The 23798-nt window shown below is 45.4% G+C and overlaps 4 protein-coding genes across 4 annotated transcripts in view; 3 read left to right on the top strand and 1 right to left on the bottom strand.

The window, feature by feature from the left end:
* The window catches only part of LOC309564420 (uncharacterized protein), a gene marked incomplete at both ends in the record, with an annotated part of 648900 nt that overhangs the window by 354777 nt on the left and 270325 nt on the right, over window positions 1-23798 (top strand).
* LOC309563485 (uncharacterized protein) overlaps window positions 1-23798 on the top strand; it is a gene marked incomplete at its 3' end in the record, with an annotated part of 314854 nt that overhangs the window by 42064 nt on the left and 248992 nt on the right. The gene's annotated exons all lie outside the window — the stretch shown is intronic.
* LOC309562909 (gastrula zinc finger protein XlCGF66.1-like) overlaps window positions 1-23798 on the bottom strand; it is a 471303-nt gene that overhangs the window by 441698 nt on the left and 5807 nt on the right. The window lies entirely within an intron of this gene.
* Window positions 7300-23798, top strand: part of LOC309563489 (uncharacterized protein) — a gene marked incomplete at its 5' end in the record, with an annotated part of 118075 nt that continues 101576 nt past the window's right edge. The window contains 7 exon segments of the mRNA XM_082267882.1: window positions 7300-7303; window positions 7706-7821; window positions 7933-8074; window positions 8442-8876; window positions 9267-9646; window positions 9650-9655; window positions 9659-9742. Coding sequence (XP_082124008.1) covers window positions 7300-7303; window positions 7706-7821; window positions 7933-8074; window positions 8442-8876; window positions 9267-9646; window positions 9650-9655; window positions 9659-9742 — 1167 coding nt within the window.

Here is a 23798-nt window from a genome sequence, read left to right as displayed (position 1 = left end):
TAACCATTGGGTTATACTGCCCCCTACAAGAGTAGGACACTAGGCAGGAAAAAGCTTGACTACGCCTATGGGGCAGTCCCAGGGGTTATACTCCCACTCCCAGCTATAGGAACTCAGTTTTGTTACGAGCAGTGTCAGAAGAAAGCCAACTCCACAGAGGGGCGGGTGCTTTGTCCGTCAATGAACATCGGAGAAATGGATTTTACGGTAAGTCAAAAATCCCATTTTCTCTTTCGTTCATTGACCGACACAGCTCCTGATTCTTCTTAACCATTGGGTTATACTGCCCCCTACAAGAGTAGGACACTAGGCAGGAAAAAGCTTGACTACACCTATAGGGCAGTCCCAGGGGGTATACTCCCACTCCCAGCTATAGGAACTCAGTTTTGTTACGAGCAGTGTCAGAAGAAAGCCAACTCCACAGAGGGGCAGGTGCTTTGTCCGTCAATGAACATCGGAAAAATGGATTTTACGGTAAGTCAAAAATCCCATTTTCTCTTTCGTTCATTGACCGACACAGCTCCCGATTCTTCTTAACCATTGGGTTAAACTGCCCCCTACAGGAGTAGGACACTAGGCAGGAAAAAGCTTGACTACGCCTATGGGGCAGTCCCAGGGGGTATACTCCCACTCTCAGCTATAGGAACTCAGTTTTGTTACGAGCAGTGTCAGAAAAAAGCCAACTCCACAGAGGGGCGGGTGCTTTGTCCGTCAATGAACATCGGAGAAATGGATTTTACGGTAAGTCAAAAATCCCATTTTCTCTTTCGTTCATTGACCGACACAGCTCCTGATTCTTCTTAACCATTGGGACGTCCCTTAAAGCAACAAGTCTTGCACTGCTCCAAAGAGACCCTGTAAGCGACCGGGGGAAAAGTGCACGTTAGAAAGGAAGAACCTTTTCGGAGAACAAGACCGAACTCCATCTTGTAGCCTGACCAAATAACTTTGTGGACCAACTCGTCCTGTACCAGGGAGGTTCATGGATCCGGAAACCAGCGAAGACTTCCCCCCACCCTAGATACGGATGAGGGTGCCCCTTCATGCCAAGGCAGCCTTGTCTGCAGGTCTCGAAGAGCCCACTCATGGCTTGCCAGAACAGGTCCTCTTGGAACCTCCGTTGGAGGATTTTCGTGGAGCCAGCCTTTTCCTTTTTACATTGACTTAGTTTGGAGGTTTACAGAGACTTCCTAGGTTGGGTGACAGCCAACGTTTTTCAGCCATCAGGCATTAATCATGATTAATCATAATCTTGATTAGCCTTGATTAAGGCCTGACGGCTGATATATGTTGGCTTTTTATGGCTGTTTTTTTACCTGTATAATTAAGCTTAATGTTTTAGCCGATTTTCGTGAAGCCAGCCTTTTCCTTTTTACATTGACTGAGTATGGAGGTTTACAGGGACTTCCTTGGCTGGGTGCTGTGCACCTGAGGTGGATGAGGAATTACACAGGAGGTAGTAGCTCGGATGAACCTGTCCCAGTTCACATTGTCGACCTGGACTGGGGCTTAGAAGGAACCTTGATCCTCTTTTGGTGGCAGATATAATATCGGGAAACCCAGCACCTGGTGACAGCTCACATGTCCAGTCACTACTGTCCCATTATGTGTGGTCACTCAGCACCAGAAGAGCGGAAACAGATAGAATTTGTATCCCCTGGGTGTGTCCAGCAGTCCAGGGAATGATGGGAGCCCAGGGGATTTTGGGAAACAGAGTTATTTTGCCCTACAGTAAAGGTGAACATCATTACCTCTGCTACCAAGATGAAGCTTTTTCTGTTATGGGAGAAGACTATCTTCTAGCCAGGAGAACACATAGAAAAGAAGACCCAGGGTTTTCCCCAATAAACATAAAGAGCCATCTCTTAATAATAATAAAGCCGTCTCTTTATGATCTATGGTATTAAATAAGGCAAAGAGCTCACTTCACCTCAGGGTAGACGGGCCCCTGTCTGTGATAGTGATCCTCAATGGGATTATGACCTACAACACAAACCTCAGAAGACCCTTTATATACAAGGTTGGCTTGAAAGCTGTAGTTCCTCTTCTCTCCACTGAGTGGTGACCTCACTTCTACACTGCATAAAACACAGACAGGAAGTGATGTCAGAGTATAAACAAGAAGTTTCAGGTCAGAGGTGAGTCGGGAGGAAGTAGAGAGGAGACATTGCTGGAACTGGCAGAAGGTGAGGTAATAAGATATTATTTTATATTTACACCCAGTAACCCCCCCCCCCCGTCATGTTCCGTCTTCTTCCTCCATAGTCACTGTGATGTCTTTTATCTCCAACTGATGCTAAATATTGTATAATGATACACTGCTAAAAAAAACTAAAGGAACACTTTAAAGACACTCAATGATCTCAATAGGGAAAAATCTCATGATGGATATCTATACTGGTATGGACTGGGTAATGTGTTAGGATCTATACTGGTGAGGACTGGGTAATGTGTTAGGATCTATACTGGTGAGGACTGGGTAATGTGTTAGGATCTATACTGGTATGGACTGGGTAATGTGTTAGGATCTATACTGGTATGGACTGGGTAATGTGTTAGGATCTATACTGGTGTGGACTGGGTAATGTGTTAGGATCTATACTGGTATGGACTGGGTATTGTGTTAGGATCTATACTGGTATGGACTGGGTAATGTGTTAGGATCTATACTGGTGTGGACTGGGTAATGTGTTAGGATCTATACTGGTATGGACTGGGTATTGTGTTAGGATCTATACTGGTATGGACTGGGTAATGTGTTAGGATCTATACTGGTATGGACTGGGTAATGTGTTAGGATCTATACTGGTATGGACTGGGTAATGTGTTAGGATCTATACTGGTATGGACTGGGTAATGTGTTAGGATCTATACTGGTATGGACTGGGTAATGTGTTAGGATCTATACTGGTATGGACTGGGTGATGTGTTAGGATCTATACTGGTATGGACTGGGTAATGTGTTAGGATCTATACTGGTATGGACTGGGTATTGTGTTAGGATCTATACTGGTATGGACTGGGTAATGTGTTAGGATCTATACTGGTATGGACTGGGTGATGTGTTAGGATCTATACTGGTATGGACTGGGTAATGTGTTAGGATCTATACTGGTATGGACTGGGTAATGTGTTAGGATCTATACTGGTATGGAATGGGTAATGTGTTAGGATCTATACTGGTATAGACTGGGTAGTGTTAGGATCTCTACCGGTATGGACTGGGTAATGCGTTAGGATCTATACTGGTATGGACTGGGTAATGCGTTAGGATCTATACTGGTATGGACTGGGTAATGTGTTAGGATCTATACTGGTATGGACTGGGTAATGCGTTAGGATCTATACTGGTATAGACTGGGTAATGCGTTAGGATCTATACTGGTATAGACTGGGTAATGCGTTAGGATCTCTACTGGTATGGACTGGGTAATGTGTTAGGATCTATACTGGTATGGACTGGGTAATGCTTTAGGATCTATACTGGTATGGACTGGGTAATGTGTTAGGATCTCTACTGGTATGGACTGGGTAGTGTTAGGATCTATACTGGTATGCACTGGGTAATGTGTTAGGGTCTATACTGGTATGGACTGGGTAATGTGTTAGGGTCTATACTGGTATGGACTGGGTAATGTGTTAGGGTCTATACTGGTATGCACTGGGTAATGTGTTAGGATCTATACTGGTATAGGCTGGGTAATGTATTAGGATCTATACTGGTATGGACTGGGTAATGCATTAGGAAGGAAAGGATGCCACATAGTTTGATGGAAATAAAAATTATCACCCTACAGAGGGCTGAATTCAAAGACACCCCGAAAATCAAAGTAAAAAAATGATGCAGCAGGCGAGTCCATTGTGCGTAAATATCATTGCAGCAACTCAGAATGGTCCTCAGTAGTTTGTATGGCCCCCACGTGCTTGTATGCATGTCTGACAACGTCGGGACATGCACCTAATGAGATGACGGATGGTGTCCTGGGGTATTTCCTCCCAGATCTGGACCAGGACATCACTGAGCTCCTGAACAGACTGAGGTGCAACCTGGCGGCATCGGATGGACCGAAACAGAATGTCCCAGAGATGTTCTATTGGATTCAGGTCAGGCGAGTGTGGGGGCCATTCAATGGTATAAATTCCTTCATCCTCAAGCAACTGGCTGCATACTCTCACCACATGAGGCCGAGCATTGTCGTATATCAGGAAAACCCCAGGACCCACTGCACCAGGATTGGGTCTGACAATGGGTCCAAGGATTTCATCCTGATACCTAATGGCAGTCAGGGTGCCATTGTCTAGCCTGTAGAGGTCTGTGCGTCCCTCCATGGATTTGCCTCCCTAGACCATCACTGACCCACCACCCAACCGGTCATGCTGAACGATGTTACAGGCAGCATAATGTTCTCCACGGCTTCTCCAGACCCTTTCACGTCTGTCACATGTGCTCAGGGTGAACCTGCTCTCATCTGTGAAAAGCACAGGGTGCCAGTGGTGGAGCTGCCAATTCTGGTGTTCAACGGCAAATGCCAATCGTGCTCCACGGTGCTGGGCAGTGAGCACAGCGCCCACTAGAGGACGTCGGGCCCTCAGGCCACCCTCATGAAGTCTGTTTCTGATTGTTTGGTCAGAGACATTCACACCAGTGTCCTGCTGGAGGTCATTTTGTAGGGCTCTGGCAGTGCTCATCCTGTTCCTCCTTGTACAAAGGAGCAGATACCGGTCCTCCTGATGGGTTAAGGACCTTCTACGGCCCTGTCCATCTCTCCTAGAGTAACTGCCGGTCTCCTGGAATCTCCTCCATGCTCCTGAGACTGTGCTGGGAGACACAGCAAACCTTCTGGCAATGGGACGTATTGATGTGCCATCCTGGAGGAGTTGGACTGCCTGTGCAACCTCTATAGGGTCCAGGTATGGCCTCATGCTACCAGTAGTGACACTGACCCCAGCCAAATGCAAAATTAATGACAAACACTCAGAAAAGATGAGTAGGGAAAAGAAAGTCAGAGGCCTCCACCTGTAAAACCATTTCTGTTTTGGAGGTTGTCTCATTGTTGCCCATCTAGTGCACCTGTTGTTAATTGAATTACTACCAAAGCAACTGAAACTGCTTAACAAACCTCTCTGCTACTTAACTGACCACATCGATATCCCAGGAGTTTACTTGACGCTATACTCTGATTAAAAAGTGTTTCTTTATTTTTTTTGAGCATTGTATATTGATTATATCTGAATTTATATATCTCTGACATATACCGCAGTGCCGTACAGAGAACACTGAGCCAGTCACATCAGTCTCTGAACCAGAGGAGCTTACACTCTGCACAACATACTCACCTAGTGCTGAAAGCTAACATATCAAAATTATCCATACAGAGAAGAACTTCTTATCCCGGTCCTATGAACACTTGAATGATGATGGACAAGCAGAAAAGTCACATGACTGAGAAGATATTAGCCCTCACCCTGGAGGTCATCTACCTGCTGACCGGAGAGGTGAGGAGGATTCTGGGAGGTCACATGACATCACTCTTATCTCTATTAATAAAACACAGACCTGACCGGAGAGGTGAGGAGGATTCTGGGAGGGTCACATGACATCACTCTTATCTCTATTAATAAAACACAGACCTGACCGGAGAGGTGAGGAGGATTCTGGGAGGGTCACATGACATCACTCTTATCTCTATTAATAAAACCCAGACCTGACCGGAGAGGTGAGGAGGATTCTGGGAGGGTCACATGACATCACTCTTATCTCTATTAATAAAACCCAGACCTGACCGGAGAGGTGAGGAGGATTCTGGGAGGGTCACATGACATCACTCTTATCTCTATTAATAAAACCCAGACCTGACCGGAGAGGTGAGGAGGATTCTGGGAGGTCACATGCATTCACTCTTATCTCTATTAATAAAATACAGACCTGACCGGAGAGGTGAGGAGGCTTCTGGGAGGTCACATGACATCACTCTTATCTCTATTAATAAAACACAGACCTGACCGGAGAGGTGAGGAGGATTCTGGGAGGGTCACATGACATCACTCTTATCTCTATTAATAAAACCCAGACCTGACCGGAGAGGTGAGGAGGATTCTGGGAGGGTCACATGACATCACTCTTATCTCTATTAATAAAACCCAGACCTGACCGGAGAGGTGAGGAGGATTCTGGGAGGGTCACATGACATCACTCTTATCTCTATTAATAAAACCCAGACCTGACCGGAGAGGTAAGGAGGATTCTGGGAGGTCACATCAGCTTTCACCGGTGTTCCGTGAGAAAAACCTACCCTGGCAGTGCGCATGCTCACAGCCCCTAGTGCGCATGCGCACTAGTCTGAAATGATGACTGTTCCGTGGAAAAAACCTACCATCGCGGCGGGTACATTAAAACAGCTGTACTGCAATATGAGTAAGCTCCGCTCCTTGCCCTGTCACTTCCCTGATCTTGTCTACTAAATATAAAAGCGGCTGGCGGCTCCGTGATTTATGTTGTCATACAGCCGCCGCCGGTTTTATATTTAGTAGACAAGACCAGGGAAGTGTCAGGGATAGCAGTGGAGATCACATGATATTTCTGGCGAGCTGTTTTAATGTAATTCCGCGGCGTTACAGACACTTTCGTACACCGGAAGTGACGAGGGTAGGTTTTTCTCACGGGTAGGTAATTCTCACGGAACACCGGCAAAGAAACAAACACCCGCACTTCTGGGACCGGTAGAACGCAGTGACGTCAGCACACAGCTCCGCCCTACACGTTTCGTCATAAATGACGTCATTATTACTGTTGACTAAGTAACATGATTGTTTTTAATGGTAATAGAATACTTCTTTCCAGTAGGTGGACATCAGATTTTATCCTTGGACTTATCTCTATCTATCCTTGGACTTATCTCTCTTATCTCTATTAATAAAACACAGACCTGACCTGAGAGGTGAGGAGGATTCTGGGAAGTCACATGACATCACTCTTATCTCTATTAATAAAACACAGACCTGACCAGAGAGGTGAGGAGGATTCTGTAGATACTGATAGGTGTGAATGTTTTTAATAGGATTACCAAGTTGTGAAAAAGACATCTAATGAGAAACTGACTCTTATGCCCCATACACACGTGCAGATTATCTGCAGACTTTTGTCTGCAGACTTACCTTTTCTATGTAGTGCAAGGGCCTGCCAGATTGCATACAAATTGAAAGTGTTTAGGTTTGACCTCATATTATATGGTTTTGGTAAGTCTGCAGACAAAAGTCTGCAGATAATCTGCACGTGTGTATGGGGCATTAGTAGTCCTCATGAGTCCTCTACACCTCCCATCCTGACCCCTGAGAGCAACAAGAAGAAGAAGATTCTAAAAGTCATCCAGAAGATGATGGAGCTGCTGACGGGAGAGGTGAGCGGTGCTGGGAATTCTGGGACATTATCCAGTAACAGACAAGGGATGTGTCTGGATGGTGACTGTATCATTGTGTGTGTCAGGTTCCTATAAGGTGTCAGGATGTCACTGTCTATTTCTCCATGGAGGAGTGGGAGTATTTAGAAGGACACAAGGATCTCTACAAGGACGTCATGATGGAGAATCAGCCGCCCCTCACATCGCCGGGTAAGAGGAGACTTTATTGTAAAGGAGAGAGCAGTACGGAGGGTCCACCTAGATCCCCCATCATCTGATAAACACATAGAAACAATGTATTCAGTCAGTGTGTGTGTTTCCTACAGATGGATCCAGTAATGGAAACCCACCAGAGAGATGTCCCCGTCCTCTGTATTCCCGGGACTCCACACAGGAAGGTCTCACCATCCCTCACCATCATCAGGTAGGTAAAACTTAGGCAGCAAAATCTTAACGAAATACGTTCTTAGGCGTATTCCCGGGTTCTTACCACTCACATTTTCCAGATGTAATTTTTATCCTACGGTGTGTTTAGGGTGAAGAACTGATAGATATAAAAGATGAGATTAAAGAGGAAGAAGATGAGGGATCTGTGATAGGTGATCCTCGGTCTTCAGAGGAATTTAGAATGGTGTTGATGGTTAAAGAGGAGAGATCTTCTGTAGACATTGGCACAGGTGAGTTATGAAAATTAAACAGGGTTTGTTTCTTGGTTTCTGATACAAAAAATCAATTTGATTTGGGTACAGCGTCACGCCACCGCGCAAATGTCAGTTAAAGTAACACAGTGCCGAATCGCAAAAAATGGCCTGGTCATTAAGGGGGGTAAAACCTTACGGTCCAGAAGTGGTTAAAATTTCAAAACGCCATAAGTAGATCAGCTTTCACTGGCAAAGAAACAAACACCCGCACTTCCGGGACCGGTAGAACGCAGTGACGTCAGCACACAGCTCTGCCCTACACGTTTCGTCATAAATGACGTCGTTATTACTGTTGACTAAGTAATATGATTGTTTTTAATGGTAATAAAATACTTCTTTCCAGTAGGTGGACATCAGATTTTATCCATGGACTATAGCGCAGAAGACCATGAATATTCTCTAGAAGGAAAGCCAGATAGTCAAAAAATACAGGACAGGCCTTACTGTGTGGATAGATCCATGGATCCCTCTAAACCTGAAGATTCTTTTCATAAGTTCCATACTGCTACCAATGAAATCCATCCAAGACTTCCCATTGTGGAGAGATCCTTGGACCCGTCTAATCCCCAGAGATCATCTTCCAGTAATTTAGATACTTCTTCACACAAAGACGAGAAAACCATCCAGTGTTCTGAAGTCATCGAAGGTTTTAGACCAAAAACGTCTCTTGCTGTAGAAAAAAAATCAAACACAACTGGGCGTCCATTTACATGTTCACAGTGCGGGAAATGTTTCCCTTGGAAAGCAGACCTTCTCAGGCACATGAGAAGTCACACGGGTGAGCGTCCTTTCTCATGTTTACAGTGCGGGAAATGTTTCAAACACAGAGCAGACCTTCTTAGACACCAGAGATGTCACACCGCGGAGCGTTCATTTCCATGTTCAGAGTGTGGGAAATGTTTCACTCGAAAGGGCGACCTTCTCGTACATAGAAAAAGTCACACGGCTGAGCGTCTGTTTTCATGTCCAGAGTGTGGGAAAGGTTTCACTCGGAAAGGCAACCTTCTTGTACATAGAAAAAGTCACACGGCTGAGCGTCTGTTTTCATGTCCAGAGTGTGGGAAAGGTTTCACTCGGAAAGGCAACCTTCTTGTACATAGAAAAAGTCACACTGGTGAGCGTCCGTTTTTATGTTCAGAGTGTGGAAAATGTTTCATTTGGAAAGCAGATCTTCTCAGACACCAGAAAAGTCACACCGGTGAGCGTCCTTTCTCATGTTCACAGTGTGGGAAATGTTTCAAGCACAAGGCAGACCTTCTTAGGCACCAAAGATGTCACACCGGTGAGCGAACTTTTTCATGTTCAGAGTGCGGGAAAAGTTTCACTCGGAAAGACGACCTTCTTGTACATCAGAAAAGTCATAAGGGCGAGCATTCTTTTTCCTGCCTAGAATGTGGGAAATGTTTTACTTGGAAAGGAGCTTTCTTTAGACACCAAAGAAGTCACAAAGGCAAGCGTCCTTTTTTATGTTCAGAGTGCGGGAAATGTTTCATACGGAAAGCTGACCTTCTTACTCACCAACAAAGACATACTGGTGAGCGGCCTTTTTAATGCTCCTAGTGTGGGAAATGTTTCATTAGGAAAGTAGACCTTCTTACACACCAGAGAAGTCACACGGGCGAGCGTCCTTTTTCATGTTCAGAGTGTGGGAGATGTTTCACTCGGAAAGCCTACCTTCTTACACATCAGAAAAGTCACATGGGATAGCAAACTTTTTCCTGTCAAGAGTGCGGGAAATGTTTCATTCAGAAGTTAGCACTCTGTATACACCAGAGAAGTCACATGGACGAACATTCTTTTTATGTTTAGACGTGGGGGGAGGGAATGTTTCATTGAGAAAATATATCTTCCCACACTCCGAAAAACTCAACTCTGGCTAAGACCCTCTTTCCTGTCCAAAGTGTGGGAAATGTTCTACACTGGAATAATGCCAAATTACTCATCAGAAAACCCATGTGTGCTGATACCAGCGAAAGATGTTTCTTTTTATAGACTGTTCTGTCTGTAGAACAATTATTCGCAGCGCTTCACTTTTTCCACATTTTGTTATGTTCCAGCCTTATTCCAAAATGGAGTAAATTCTCTATTTTCCTCAAAATTCTACAAACAATCCCCCATAATGACAACATGAAAGAAGTTTGTTTGAAATCTTTGTAAATTTATTAAAAATAAAAAACGATAAATATCCCATGTACATAAGTATTCACACCCTTTGCTCAATACTTTGGTGAAGCTCCTTTGGCACCAACTACAGCCTCAAGTCTTTTTGAGTATGATGCTACAAGCTTGGCACACCTATTTTTGGGCAGTTTCTCCCATTCTTCTTTGCAGGACCTCTCAAGCTCCATCAGGTTGGATGAGGAGCGTCGGTGCACAGCCATTTTTAGATCTCTCCAGAGATGTTCAATCGGGTTCAAGTCTGGGCTCTGGCTGGGCCACTCAAGGACATTCACACAGTTGTCCCGTAGCCACTCTTTTGTTATCTTGGCTGTGTGCTTAGGGTCGTTGTCCTGTTGGAAGCTGAACCTTCTCCCCAGTCTGAGGTCCAGAGCGCTCTGGAGCAGGTTTTCATCAAGGATGTCTCTGTACATTGCTGCATTCATCTTTCCCTCGATCCTGACTAGTCTCCCAGTTCCTGTCGCTGAAAAACATCCCCACAGCATGATGCTGCCACCACCATGCTTCACAGTAGGGATGGTATTGGTCAGGTGATGAGCGGTGCCTGGTTTCCTCCAGACATGACGCTTTCCATTCAGGCCAAAGAGTTCAATCTAAAGCCCCGTACACACGCAACGATTATCGGCCGACCGATCGTCCGTCTTTTGTCCAGAGTGGTGTTTTGTTGGTTGGAATGTGCTCTAGACTGCACACGAAATTTCTCGCCCAACAAAATTCTACTTCAGAAGTAATGTCATGTGTTGGTTTGCTTTCTTTGTGTTTTTTCTTCTCTGAGCATGCCCAGACTTGCTCGTCAGATTTTTCCCTGTCGAAATCTGTACTGACTGCACGAAAATCGGCCGTTGTGTTGACGGCCAACAAAAATTTTATAGCCTGCACACCAGATTTTTTTTCGGCCGAAAAGTCGGAGTCGGTTGTCGGAACCATCATACTAACAAGCCGAAAATCGGCAGATCGGACGAAAATTCCCTGCCAATTTTCGACGCGTGTGTACGGGGCTTTAGTTTCATCAGAGCAGAGAATTTTCTTTCTCATGGTCTGAGAGTCCTTCAGGTGCCTTTTGGCAAACTCCAGGCGGGCTGTCATGTGCCTTTTACTGAGGAGTGGCTTCCATCTGGCCACTCTACCATACAGGTCTGATTGGTGGAGTGCTGCAGAGATGGTTGTTCTTCTGGAAGGTTCTCCTTTCTCCATAAAGAAACTCTAGAGCTCTGTCAGAGTGACCATCGGGTTCTTTGTCACCTCCCTGACTAAGGCGCTTCTCCCCCGATCGCTCAGTTTGGCCGGGCGGCCAACTCTAGGAAGAGTCCTAGTGGTTCAAAGCTTCTTCATTTATGGATGATGGAGGCCACTGTGCTCATTGGGACTGGGTAGTGGCTTGTGTCCGGCCACTCTACCATACAGGCCTGATTGGTGGAGTGCTGCAGAGATGGTTGTTCTTCTGGAAGGTTCTCCTCTCTCCACAGAGAAACGATGGAGCTCTATCAGAGTGACCATCGGGTTCTTGGTCCCTGACTAAGGCGCTTCTCCCCTGATCACTCAGTTCGGCTGGATGGCCCACTCTAAGAAGAGTCCTGGAGGTTCCACACTTCTTCCATTTATGGATGATGGAGGCCACTGTGCTCATTGGGACTGGGTAGTGGCTTGTGTCCGGCCACTCTACCATATAGGCCTGATTGGTGGAGTGCTGCAGAGATGGTTGTTCTTCTGGAAGGTTCTCCTCTCTCCAAAGAGAAATGCTGGAGCTCTGTCAGAGTGACCATCGGGTTCTTGGTCACCTCCCTGACTAAGGCCCTTCTCCCCCGATCCCTCAGTTTGGCCGGGCGACCCGCTCTAGGAAGAGTCCTGGTGGTTCAAAACGTCTTCCTTTTATGGATGATGGAGGCCACTGTGCTCATTGGGACCTTCAATGCTGCAGAAATGTTTCTGTACCCTTCCCCCGATCTGTGCCTCCATACAATCCTGTCTCTGAGGTCTACAGACAACTCCTTGGACTTCATGGCTTGGTTTGTGCTCTGACATGCACTGTTAACTGTGGGACCTTATAAAGACAGGAGTGCACCTTTCCAAATCATGTCCAATCAGCTGACGTTACCACTGCTGAACTCCAATCAAGTTGTAGAAACATCTCAAGGATGGTCAGTGGTAACAGGATTCACCTGAGCTAAATTTTGAGTGTCATGGCAAAGGGTGTGAATACTTATGCACATGGGATTTTTTTTCATTTTTAATTTAATACATTTGCAAAGATTTCAAACTTCTTTCACGTTGTCGTTATGGGGAATTGTTTGTAGAATTTTGAGGAAAATAATGAATTTATTCCATTTTGGAATAAGGCTGTAACATAACAAAATGTGGAAAAAGTGAAATTCTGTGAGTACTTTCCGGATGCTCTGCAAGTCCTTTCTCATAACATATCTAAACTACTTTAAACTATTGCAAGTCTCTGTCTATTATTATTATTATTATTACCCTTTGTATCTAAAATGGAAACATATCACACAATCCAGTTGATCAAAAACTAATCTAATGAAAAAAATATAACCCAAAGTATGTAGAGAAACGGCACCCGGAAGGAGAAAAGTATGGCACAGGACTGCATAATACACAGAGTGCTGGGCACAGGACTACATAATACACAGAGCGCTGGGCACAGGACTACATAATACACAGAGCGCTGGGCACAGGACTACATAATACACAGAGCACTGGGCACAGGATTGCATACTTCGCAGAGCGCTGGGCACAGGACTGCATAATACACAGAGCGCTGGGCACAGGACTGCATAATACACAGAGCGCTGGGCACAGGACTGTATAATACACAGAGCTCTAGGCACAGGACTGCATAATACACAGAGCACTGGGCACAGGACTATATAATACACAGAGCGCTTGGCACAGGGCTGCACAATACACAGAGCGCTTGGCTCAGGACTGCATAATACACAGAGCACTGGGCACAGGACTGCGCAATACACAGAGCGCTGGACACAGGACTGCATAATACACAGAGCGCTTGGCACAGGGCTACATAATACACAGAGTGCAGGGCACAGGACTACATAATACACAGAGCGCTGGGCACAGGACTGCACAATACACAGAGCGCTTGGGTCAGGACTGCATAATACACAGAGCACTGGGCACAGGACTGCGCAATACACAGAGCGCTGGACACAGGACTGCATAATACACAGAGCGCTTGGCACAGGGCTACATAATACACAGAGTGCAGGGCACAGGACTACATAATACACAGAGCGCTGGGCACAGAATTGCATAATACACAGAGCACTGGGCACAGGACTGTATAATACACAGAGCGCTGGGCACAGGACTGCATAATACACAGAGCGCTGGGCACAGGATTGCATAATACACAGAGCGCTTGGCACAGGGCTGCATAATACACAGAGTGCTTGGCACAGGACTGCATAATACACAGAGCGCTGGGCACAGGACTGCATAATACACAGAGCGCTGGGCACAGGGCTGCATAATACACAGAGCACTGGGTACAGGGCTGCATAATACACAGAGCACTGGGTACAGGACTGCATAACACACAGATTACTGGGCACAGGACAGCAGGAGTGGCAGTGAGATCGTCCAGCAGGGGGTGTCGGCACCAAGTTTGCTCACTGTTAGCTGCTGCAGAGCTCCGCCCAGCAGCCAGCATGAACACAAGCCTCCTGTGATTCACTAACCTTGTCTAGTTCCACCCGCAGCCTTGTGGATGCTACACACACACAATGGACCCTCCCTGAGGCTCTGGTGAGCAAGGAGGAAAGCAGGGCAATGAAGGGATCAGAGGGGGGTGATCGCTCAGTTCTCGGGTCTGTTCTGAGCTGTCAGTCACCGGCTCTCTGCTCTGTCCCTTACTGAGGCACTGGGCTGTGGAGGGGGCGGGAGGGGCTTGCTCAGTTTCCCAGAGGCATGCTGGGAGGCTGATCCAGCTGCCTCTCAGGCATCTGGGTGGATCCTGACATTATTGTCGGCATCCCTGCAGAGTCTTGACTGGCTCTGTGACATCAGCCAAAAGCAAACTTTAGCCCACTGTTGGATGAATCTGGGTCCCAGGAGAGCACTGAGAGTGCTGCAGGATGGTGGCTTCTTATCTATGTCTGCAATAAGACAGTACAGCCAGGCCCTTCTCCTCAGCAGGTACCTGAGTCCCCCTTTTGATCTGAAGGGTCCCGGGCCCAGTACAGGAGGGCTGTCTATACTGCTTTATCAGCACTGAGATGCTGGGATCACAGGTCAATAGGTAATACAGCCCAGACTGCAAGGAGTGCATGGAAATCTACAGAGGAACTGGGAATGTGTAGTAGTGGTCCGGGGACAGTGTCCTTAGTCCGGGGACGTTTGGTCACCCTAATGTAAGAGGTGGGGGACATGTTTGAGTACACGATGAAGGAATACCTCCCAACCCTCCCAGATCCTGCAGGACCTTCCCAGAACTTCAATCAAGTCCTAGAGCCCCACAGGTCTAGGCTATATCCCAGAGAGCACTGACCGCACTGCAGGGGGGTGGCTTCTTATCTGTGTCGGATCTGTGTCTGCAATAAGACAGTACAGCCAGGCCCTCCTCCTCAGCAGGTGCCTGGTCCCCCTTTTGATCTGAAGGGTCCCGGGAGGGCTGGCTATACTGCTTTATTAGCGGCCCTGTTTGCAGCACTGAGATGCTGGGATCACAGGTCAATAGGTAATACAGCCCAGGCTGCAAGGAGTGCATGGAAATCTACAGAGGAACTGGGAATGTGTAGTAGTGCACCGAGGAACACAGAATCTAGAAAACACTAGAACCTAGAAACACTGGGGGTTACAGAGGACACACTGAATGGCACTGTGAGATGACACTGGGAAAATCTGGGGGCAAAGAGATCACATTGAAAGACTCTGAAGGACACTTTAAAGTTCATGGGAACAAGGGAAGGGAGTGGCTAAAGGAACACTAGGAATCTTGGGGTTATTCGGAATCTAGGAAACTCAGAATCTTGGGAGCCACTCAGAATCTTCTCATGGACACTAGGATCCTCTACATATTCGGGTCAATTGGAATCTTCTCAGAAAGTCTGGGACACTCGATTTCTTGAAATATTAGGGTCATTTGGAATCTTATCAGAAGGTCTGGGACACTGGGAACCTCAAAATATTGAGGTAATTTGTAAGCCCAGGAGGTCTGGGACACTAGGTAACTTGAAATATTGGGGTCATTTGGAATCCTCTCAGAAAGTCTGGGATATAAGGTTCCTCAAAATATTGGGGTCATTTGGAATCTTCTCAGAAAGTCTGGGGACACTAGGGTCCTTGAAATATTAGGGTCATTTGGAATCTTTTCACAAAGTCTGGGACACTAGGATCCTCAAAATGTTGGGGTCATTTGGAATCATTTCACAAAGTCTGGGACATAAGGATCCTCAAAATATTGGGGTCATTTGGATACTTCTCAGAAAGTCTGCGGACCTTAGGATCCTTGAAATATTAGGGTCATTTGGAATTTTTTTTGGAAAGTCTGGGACACTAGGATCCTCAAAATATTAGGGTTATTTGGAATCTTTTCACAAAGTCTGGGACACTAGGATCCTCTATATATTGGGGTCATTTGGAATCCTCTCAGAAAGTCTGGGACATAAGGTTCCTCAAAATATTGGGGTCATTTGGAATCTTCTCAGAAAGTCTGGGACACTAGGATCCTTGAAATATTAGGGTCATTTGGAGTTTTTTCATAAAGTCTGGGACACTAGGATCCTCAAAATGTTGGGGTCATTTCGAAACTTTTCAGAAAGTCTGGGACACTAGGATCCTCAAAATGTTGGGGTCATTTGAAATCTTCTAAGGAAGTCTGGGACACTAGGTTCCTCAAAATATTGGGGTAATTTGGAATATTTTCACAAAGTCTGGGACAATAAGTTCCTCTAAACATTGGGGTCATTTGGAATCTTCTCAGAAAGTCTGGGACACTCGATTTCTTGAAATATTGGGGTCATTTGGAATCTTATCAGAAGGTCTGGGACACTGGGAACCTCAAAATATTTAGGTAATTTGTAAGCCCAGAAAGTCTGGGACACTAGGTAACTTGAAATATTGGGGTCATTTGGAATCCTCTCAGAAAATCTGGGACACTAGATTTCTCTAAATATTGGAGTAATTTGGAATCTTCTCAGGAAGTCTGGGACATAAGGTTCCTCAAAATATTGGGGTCATTTGGAATCTTCTCAGAAAGTCTGGGGACACTAGGATCCTTGAAATATTAGGGTCATTTGGAGTTTTTTCAGAAAGTCTGGGACACTAGGATCCTCAAAATGTTGGGGTCATTTCGAAATTTTTCAGAAAGTCTGGGACACTAGGATCCTCAAAATGTTGGGGTCATTTGAAATCTTCTAAGGAAGTCTGGGACACTAGGTTCCTCAAAATATTGGGGTCATTTGGAATCTTCTCAGAAAGTCTCCGGACACTAGGATCCTCAAAATGTTGGGGTCATTTCGAAACTTTTCAGAAAGTCTGGGACACTAGGATCCTCAAAATGTTGGGGTCATTTGGAATCTTTTCACAAAGTCTGGGACATTAGGATCCTCAAAATGTTGGGGTCATTTGGAATATTTTCACAAAGTCTGGGACAATAAGTTCCTCTAAACATTGGGGTAATTTGGAATCTTCTCAGAACGTCTGGGCCCCTAGGAAATGTAGGGGGGCCTGGCACTAGCTACTGGAAGTTTCTCTGTGAATTCCTGAGGGAATAGGCCTAGCTTAAATAGAAACAACAACATACGAATATCCAGTCTTGAACACAAGTCTTGTTGAATACCAGGTTACAGCAGAACCTTGCAAGTTAAAGCTATGGAGCTACCGGTATATGTACCAGCAGTCCTAGCCTGTACTGGGATATCTTCTAGCTGGTAGAACAAATAAAGAATAAGTCCCAGATAGCTCCCTGGTGAAAACTAAGAGGGTTATCTGTATATTAATATTTCAATCTCCACACTATTGGTATATTTGTGTTTTAGCCAGCTCCAGCATCTGGTATCGGCAGGTTCCACCATGGAACACAATAATGGAAGTTGCATGTCTGTAGAAATGGCACCAGCCTTTTTAGCTCTATGGCAGAGACAAAAGGCTCACTTCATTTCATAACAGATGTATCCAGTGCCGGGAGAAGGTCATCCAGCACCCAGGGCAAGGATGCCAAACTGTGCCCCCCCCTTCCCTTAGGGTTAGGGTCAAGGCGCCCCCCTAATCAATGCGCCCAGGGCAACCGTCCTCCAGCCCACCCCTTATCCCGGCCCTGGATGTATCCTTGGCTGGAATGTGGTGGTGATCCTCAGTATGATTTTGACTTACGGAAAAACTGTACACTCCTTTGAAATAAAAGCTTCAGTTTCTCTAGTCTCCACTAGGTGGTGACTTCACTTTTACCAAGTGCAGAGTACAAACAGGAAGTGATGTAAATGTATAAACAGGAACTTCCGGGTTAAAGGACAGTTGGGAGGAAGTAGAGAGGAGACATTGCTGGAACTGGCAGCAGAGGAGGTAATAAGATATTATTTTATATTTACACCCAGTAACCCCCCCCCCCGTCATGTTTCGTCTTCTTCCTCCATAGTCACTGTGACGTCTTTTATCTCCAGCAGATGATGATACACACATATATAGTGTAATAATACATACTTTTCAATTTTTACATTCTATAGCTCTAACATATGCCACAGTGCTGTACAGAGAATACTGTGCTAGTCATATAAGCCTCTGGACCATAGGAGATTACACTCTTAATATCTTCACAACAGTTGCGCACGAACATTATTACATATATTTTTGCAATATATGTTTAATTAAATCCATATTTCACCTTTTGTAAAAAGAATAAATAAATAAACCCAAATAAAAAACAATTTGCATGTATTACTTTTTTGCATTGGAGCCTGCAAAGCATTATAATCAGTGGATCACAAGTGGAATGCACAAGTTACTGCAGACTATTCCTCCAGCCATAGGTCTATATGGAGGTATGGCCCTTTGATTATGGAGCTAGAGGCAGTATGGACCTTTAGTTATAGAGCTGGAAGTGGTACAGACCTTCAGTTATGGAGCTGAAGGAGATACAGATCTTCAGTTATAGAGCTGGAGGAGGTACGGAGCTTCAGTTATAGATCTGGAGGAGGCACTGACCTTCAGTTATAGACTTGGAGGAGGTACTGACCTTCAGTTATGGAGCTGGGGACAGTACAGACCTTAGGATATGGAGCTGAAGGAGATATGGACCTTCCGTTTTAGAGCTGGAGGAGGTACAGACCTTCAGTTATAGTGCTGGAAGAGGTACGGACCTTCAGTTATGGAGCTGTGGAAAGTACAGACCTCAAGCTATGGAGCTGAAGGAGATGCGGACCTTCACTTTTAGAGCTAGAGGAGGTACAGACCTTCAGCTATGGAGCTGGAGAAGGCATGGACCTTTATTTATGAAGCTGGGGAAGTACAGACCTTATGCTATGGAACAGGAGGTGGTACAGACCTTCAGTTATAGAGGTGGGGGAGGAATTAACCTTCATTTATGGAGCTGTGGAAAGTACAGACCTTAGGCTATGGAGCTGAAGGAGATACAGACTTTCACTTTTAGAGCTGGAGGAAGTATGGACCTTCAGCTATGGAGCTGGAGGAGGTATGGGAAGCTGGGGAAAGTACAGACTTTAAGTTATGAAACTGAAAGAGATATGGACCTTCACTTACAGAGCTGAAGGAGGTACAGACCTTCAGCTATGGAGCTGGAGGAGGTATGGACCTTCATTTATGAAGCTGGGGGAAGTACAGACCTTATGTTATGGAACAGGAGGAGGTAAAAACCTTCAGTTATGGAGCTGGAGGAGGTACAGACAGTCAGTTATGGAGGTGGAGGAGGTACGGACCTTCGGGTATAGAGCTGGAGTAAAAATGGACCCTTGATTATGGAGCTGGAGGAGGTATGGCCTTCTCTTTTGAAGCTGGAAAAGGCACAGGCCTCCAGTTATGGAGATGGAGAAGATATGGCCCTTTGGTTATGGAGCTCAGTACAGTTGTGCTCTATTGAGAACTGAGAGACTCTCTACTGGGGTGGCAGGTGGGACTTTTAATTGTCCTCCAACCGATCCTTGTAAATGAATCTGTGCATTGACAACGTTGCTGTGCAAACAGAGCAACACACAGCCAAACCAAATTGAAAAAAACAGGATCCTGGGATGGGGGGGAAGAGATCTGAGAGTGGGGGGGGGGGGGGGTGCAAAAGTTGGACTTAGCATTTTTACAAGATATCTATCAGGTATATCAGAGCTGACATATATGGCAGTTGTGTACGGAGAACATTGAGCCAGTAACATCAGTCCTTGAACCAGAGGAGCTTACACTCTAATGTCCCCTCCCCCACAGTATTATTATACATTTTGTCAGACTAAGATTGGTATATGCTTTTAAAAAGAAATTAATCAATTAAAAATAATTCACTACATATAGATTTGTGGAAATAAGTGAAGATTCTCCTTTCTCACAGATCTTTGCTTATTGACGTAAATAGACACTATTATATTCAGAGCAGTATAAATATTCTGACATAATGAAGTACGAGCGCGAGATATTATTATTAAATATTCTTACAATTTATATAGCTCTGACATAGACCGCAGTGCTGTATAGAGAGTATTGAGAAGGTCACATCATTCTCTGCGGCAGATAATCTTACCCACTGCACAATATATTCACCTGTTGCCGAAAGCTAACATATCAATCATTTCCAGCTGTAGAGTGGAACTTCCTGGTCACATGACCACATGAAGAAAAATGGACAAGCACCAAAGTCAAATGACTGAGGAGATATTAGGCTTCACCCTGGAGATCATCTACCTGCTGACCGGAGAGGTGAGGAGGATTCTGGGAGATCACATGACATCACTCTTATCTCTATTAATAAAACACAGACCTGACCGGAGAGGTGAGGAGGATTCTGGGAGGTCACATGACATCACTCTTATCTCTATTAATAAAACATAGACCTGACCGGAGAGGTGAGGAGGATTCTGGGAGGTCACAGGACATCACTCTTATCTCTATTAATAAAACACCGACCTGACCGGAGAGGTGAGGAGGATTCTGTAGATACTGATAGGTGTCAATGTTTTTAATAGAATTACCAAGTTGTGAAAAAGACATCTAATGAGAAACTGACTCCCAGTTGCTACCCTTATGAGTCCTCTACACCTCCCATCCTGATCCCTGAGAGAAACGAGAAGAAGATTCTAGAGGTCACCCAGAAGATCATTGATCTGCTAACAGGAGAGGTGAGCGGTGCCGGGAATTCTGGGACATTATCCAGTAACAGACAAGGGATGTGTCTGGATGGTGACTGTATCATTGTGTGTGTCAGGTTCCTATAAGGTGTCAGGATGTCACTGTCTATTTCTCCATGGAGGAGTGGGAGTATTTAGAAGGACACAAGGATCTCTACAAGGACGTCATGATGGAGAATCAGCCGCCCCTCACATCACCGGGTAAGAGGAGACTTTATTGTAAAGGAGAGAGCAGTACGGAGGCTCCACCTAAATCCCCCATCATCTGATAAACACATAGAAACAATGTATTCAGTCAGTGTGTGTGTTTCCTACAGATGGATCCAGTAATGGGAACCCACCAGAGAGATGTCCCCGTCCTCTGTATTCCCGGGATTCCACACAGGAAGATCACACCATCCCTCACCATCATCAGGTAAAGAAATATTTCATAAGTGTATCCGTAGGGTATTAGTACTCATATTTCTGAGATGGTTTTTTTTTTTTATCGTTCTGTGTGTTAAGGGGGAAAAGCTCATTAATATGAAAGTTGAGATTAAAGAGGAAGAAGATGAGGGATCCATAAAAGGTGATCCTCGGTCTACAGAGGAATTTAGAATGGTGGTGAGAGTTAAAGAGGAGGAATCTTCTGTAGCCATTGGCACGGGTATGTAATAGCTGCACAGAAAGGTATTACTGTATGCTTTTATCTATTACTGTTTTATATTGCTATTATGGATGTCCACCGCCCAATGCCAGAGTTTTCAGAATATGACCAACCTACTGACTGCAAAAGCGTGCATTTCTATTTTTAAAAATTTTGGTAAAATATAAAAGATGATGTTACGCCGAGTAAATAGATACCTAACGCGTCACGCTTTAAAATTAAAAATTGCGCATGCTTGTGGAATGGTGCCAAACTACGGTACTTAATTTCCATAGGCAACGCTTTTAACCACTTAAGCCCCGGAGGATTTGGCTGCTCAAAGACCAGGCCCTATTTTGCGATTCGGCACCGCGTGAATTTAACGGACACTTGCGCGGTCGTACAACGCTGTACCCAAATGAAATTGACGTCCTTTTTTTCCCACAAACAGAGCTTTCTTTTGGTGGTATTTGATCACCTGTGCGATTTTTTGATCATGCGCTATAAACAAAAAATGAGCAACAATTTTGCAAAAATAACAATATTTTTCAAATTTTTTTATTTGAAATTCCCCCCAAAAAAATGTAAAAATCAAAATTTTTTAACATTTTCGGCCAATTTGCTTTATGCTACATATGTTTGGTAAAAAAAATCGCAAAAAGCGTATTTTGATTGGTTTGCACAAAAGTTATCGCGTTTACTAACAAAGGGAAAGATTTTTGTCATTTTTGTTGTTTTTTTTTTAACGCGTAATGGCGGCAATCTGCGTTTTTTTTTTGCGTGACTGCGACATTGCGGCAGACAGAGCGGACCCTTGACTGACATTTTTGACACTTTTGGGGTTACCAGTGACATTTCTACAGTAATCAGTGCTATACATATGCACTGTTACTGTAAAATGACACTGGTAGTGAAGGGGTTAACTTTTTTTTAGAGGGAGGGGCTATGTGTGTCCCTAGGGGCGTTATTCTAACTGTGATTGGCTGTGGCTTGAGGTGTAGGAACAGTGATCAACGGTCCTACATAGTAGAACCGTATGATCACTATTTCTACACAGGGGAGAATGACAGGCGGCTTGTTTACATCAGCTGCCTGCCTTTCTCCCTCTCCACCCGACGATCGTGAGTGACCGGCGGACATCGGGTCCGCCGGTCACACGCGCGGGGAGTCCGTGACCGTGCCGGAGCGCGCATTTGCTCCCCAGAGCCTCACAGGCTAGTGACGTACCGGTACGTCACTTTGCCTGTGAGGGGCTGACCGTCGCAGTATATGTACTTGCGGCGGTCGGCAAGTGGTTAAAATGTTTACAGGTTACCAGTTTAGAGTTACAAAGAAAGTCTAGCACAGGAATTATTGCTCTCGCTACAACGTTCAGGCTATGTTCACATGTGGGCATAGCGATCGCGGGCAGAATCACTGCGATTCTGTCCGCAATCCGGAAATCATTGCAAATCGCGGGACGCCTGTGCGTTGCCCGTGATTTGCAATAGCACCCCAAACGCTGTGCAATGTTGCCGCGATTTCCGCCTGCCGAATCGCGTTAACATCGCGGGACGCATTAAGCCCCAAAAAAGGTACAAGAGCTTCTTTGGGGCGTCATGCGTCCCCCGATTTTGTTTGCGCGATGTTACCGCGATTCGGCAGGCGAAAATCGCGGCAACATCGCACAGCGTTTGGGGTGCCATTGCAAATTACGGGCAACGCACTGGCATCCCACGATTTGCAATGATTTCCGGATCGTGGTGATTCTGCCCGCGATCGCTACGCCCACATGGGAACGTAGCCTCACGGCGATACCTCACGTGTGGTTTACTAAACACTGTTTACAAACGTGGGCGTGGCCTACTGTATGTATGCATTAGCTTCTGCGTGCGAGCCCAAGAGGACAGGGACCTTTTTAATTTTTTTTTACCACTTTTATTCCTATCACAAGAAATGCTAAAATTTTTACTAGTAATGGCGGCGATGTGCGATTTTTAGCGGGACTGCGGACAGGATGGACCCCTAAATGACATTTTTGACACTTTTGGGGGGACCAGTGATATTACTAAAGTAATCAGTGCTAAAAATATGTACTGTCACTGTAACACTGTGACACTGGCAAGGAAGGGTAATGGATGATCAAAGGGTTAATTGTGAGCCTAGGGGGTGTTTTCTAACTGTATAGGGGAGGGACTTGTGAAACGATCATAGAGACCTGTGATCCTATATAGAAGGATAACAGGCACTCTGTGATCATTTCAGAGAGAAGAACGGTCAGCTGTGTTTATAACAGCTGAGCGGGGAGCGACCGCGGGTGCCCAGGGGCAATAGCAGCAGTCGGCCCTGTGGATCGACATCCCCGCTGCCTAGTGGGGGGTAGGTGCTCGCCCCCAGGAGTGCTCTCTCGAACAGCTGACGGGCATTCGGCAAGTGGTTAACTTGTAAACAAAAGGTTTCGGAAGAAGGCCTGGTTCTAAAGTGGTATAAAATTCTTCTTCTCATCAGGTGGACACAATGGGATTTCCTTGGAGGTTCCTCAAACTCTGGACTGTAATGCAGAAGACAATGACATTGCAGATGTTTCTCCAGAAGTAAACATCGA

This window comes from Pelophylax lessonae (genome assembly GCF_965119305.1).
Source record: "Pelophylax lessonae genome assembly, chromosome: 9".
Classification (NCBI taxonomy): domain Eukaryota; kingdom Metazoa; phylum Chordata; class Amphibia; order Anura; family Ranidae; genus Pelophylax; species Pelophylax lessonae.
Note: the sequence above shows the minus strand (reverse complement) of the source record. Positions and strands in the feature narration are given on the sequence as shown.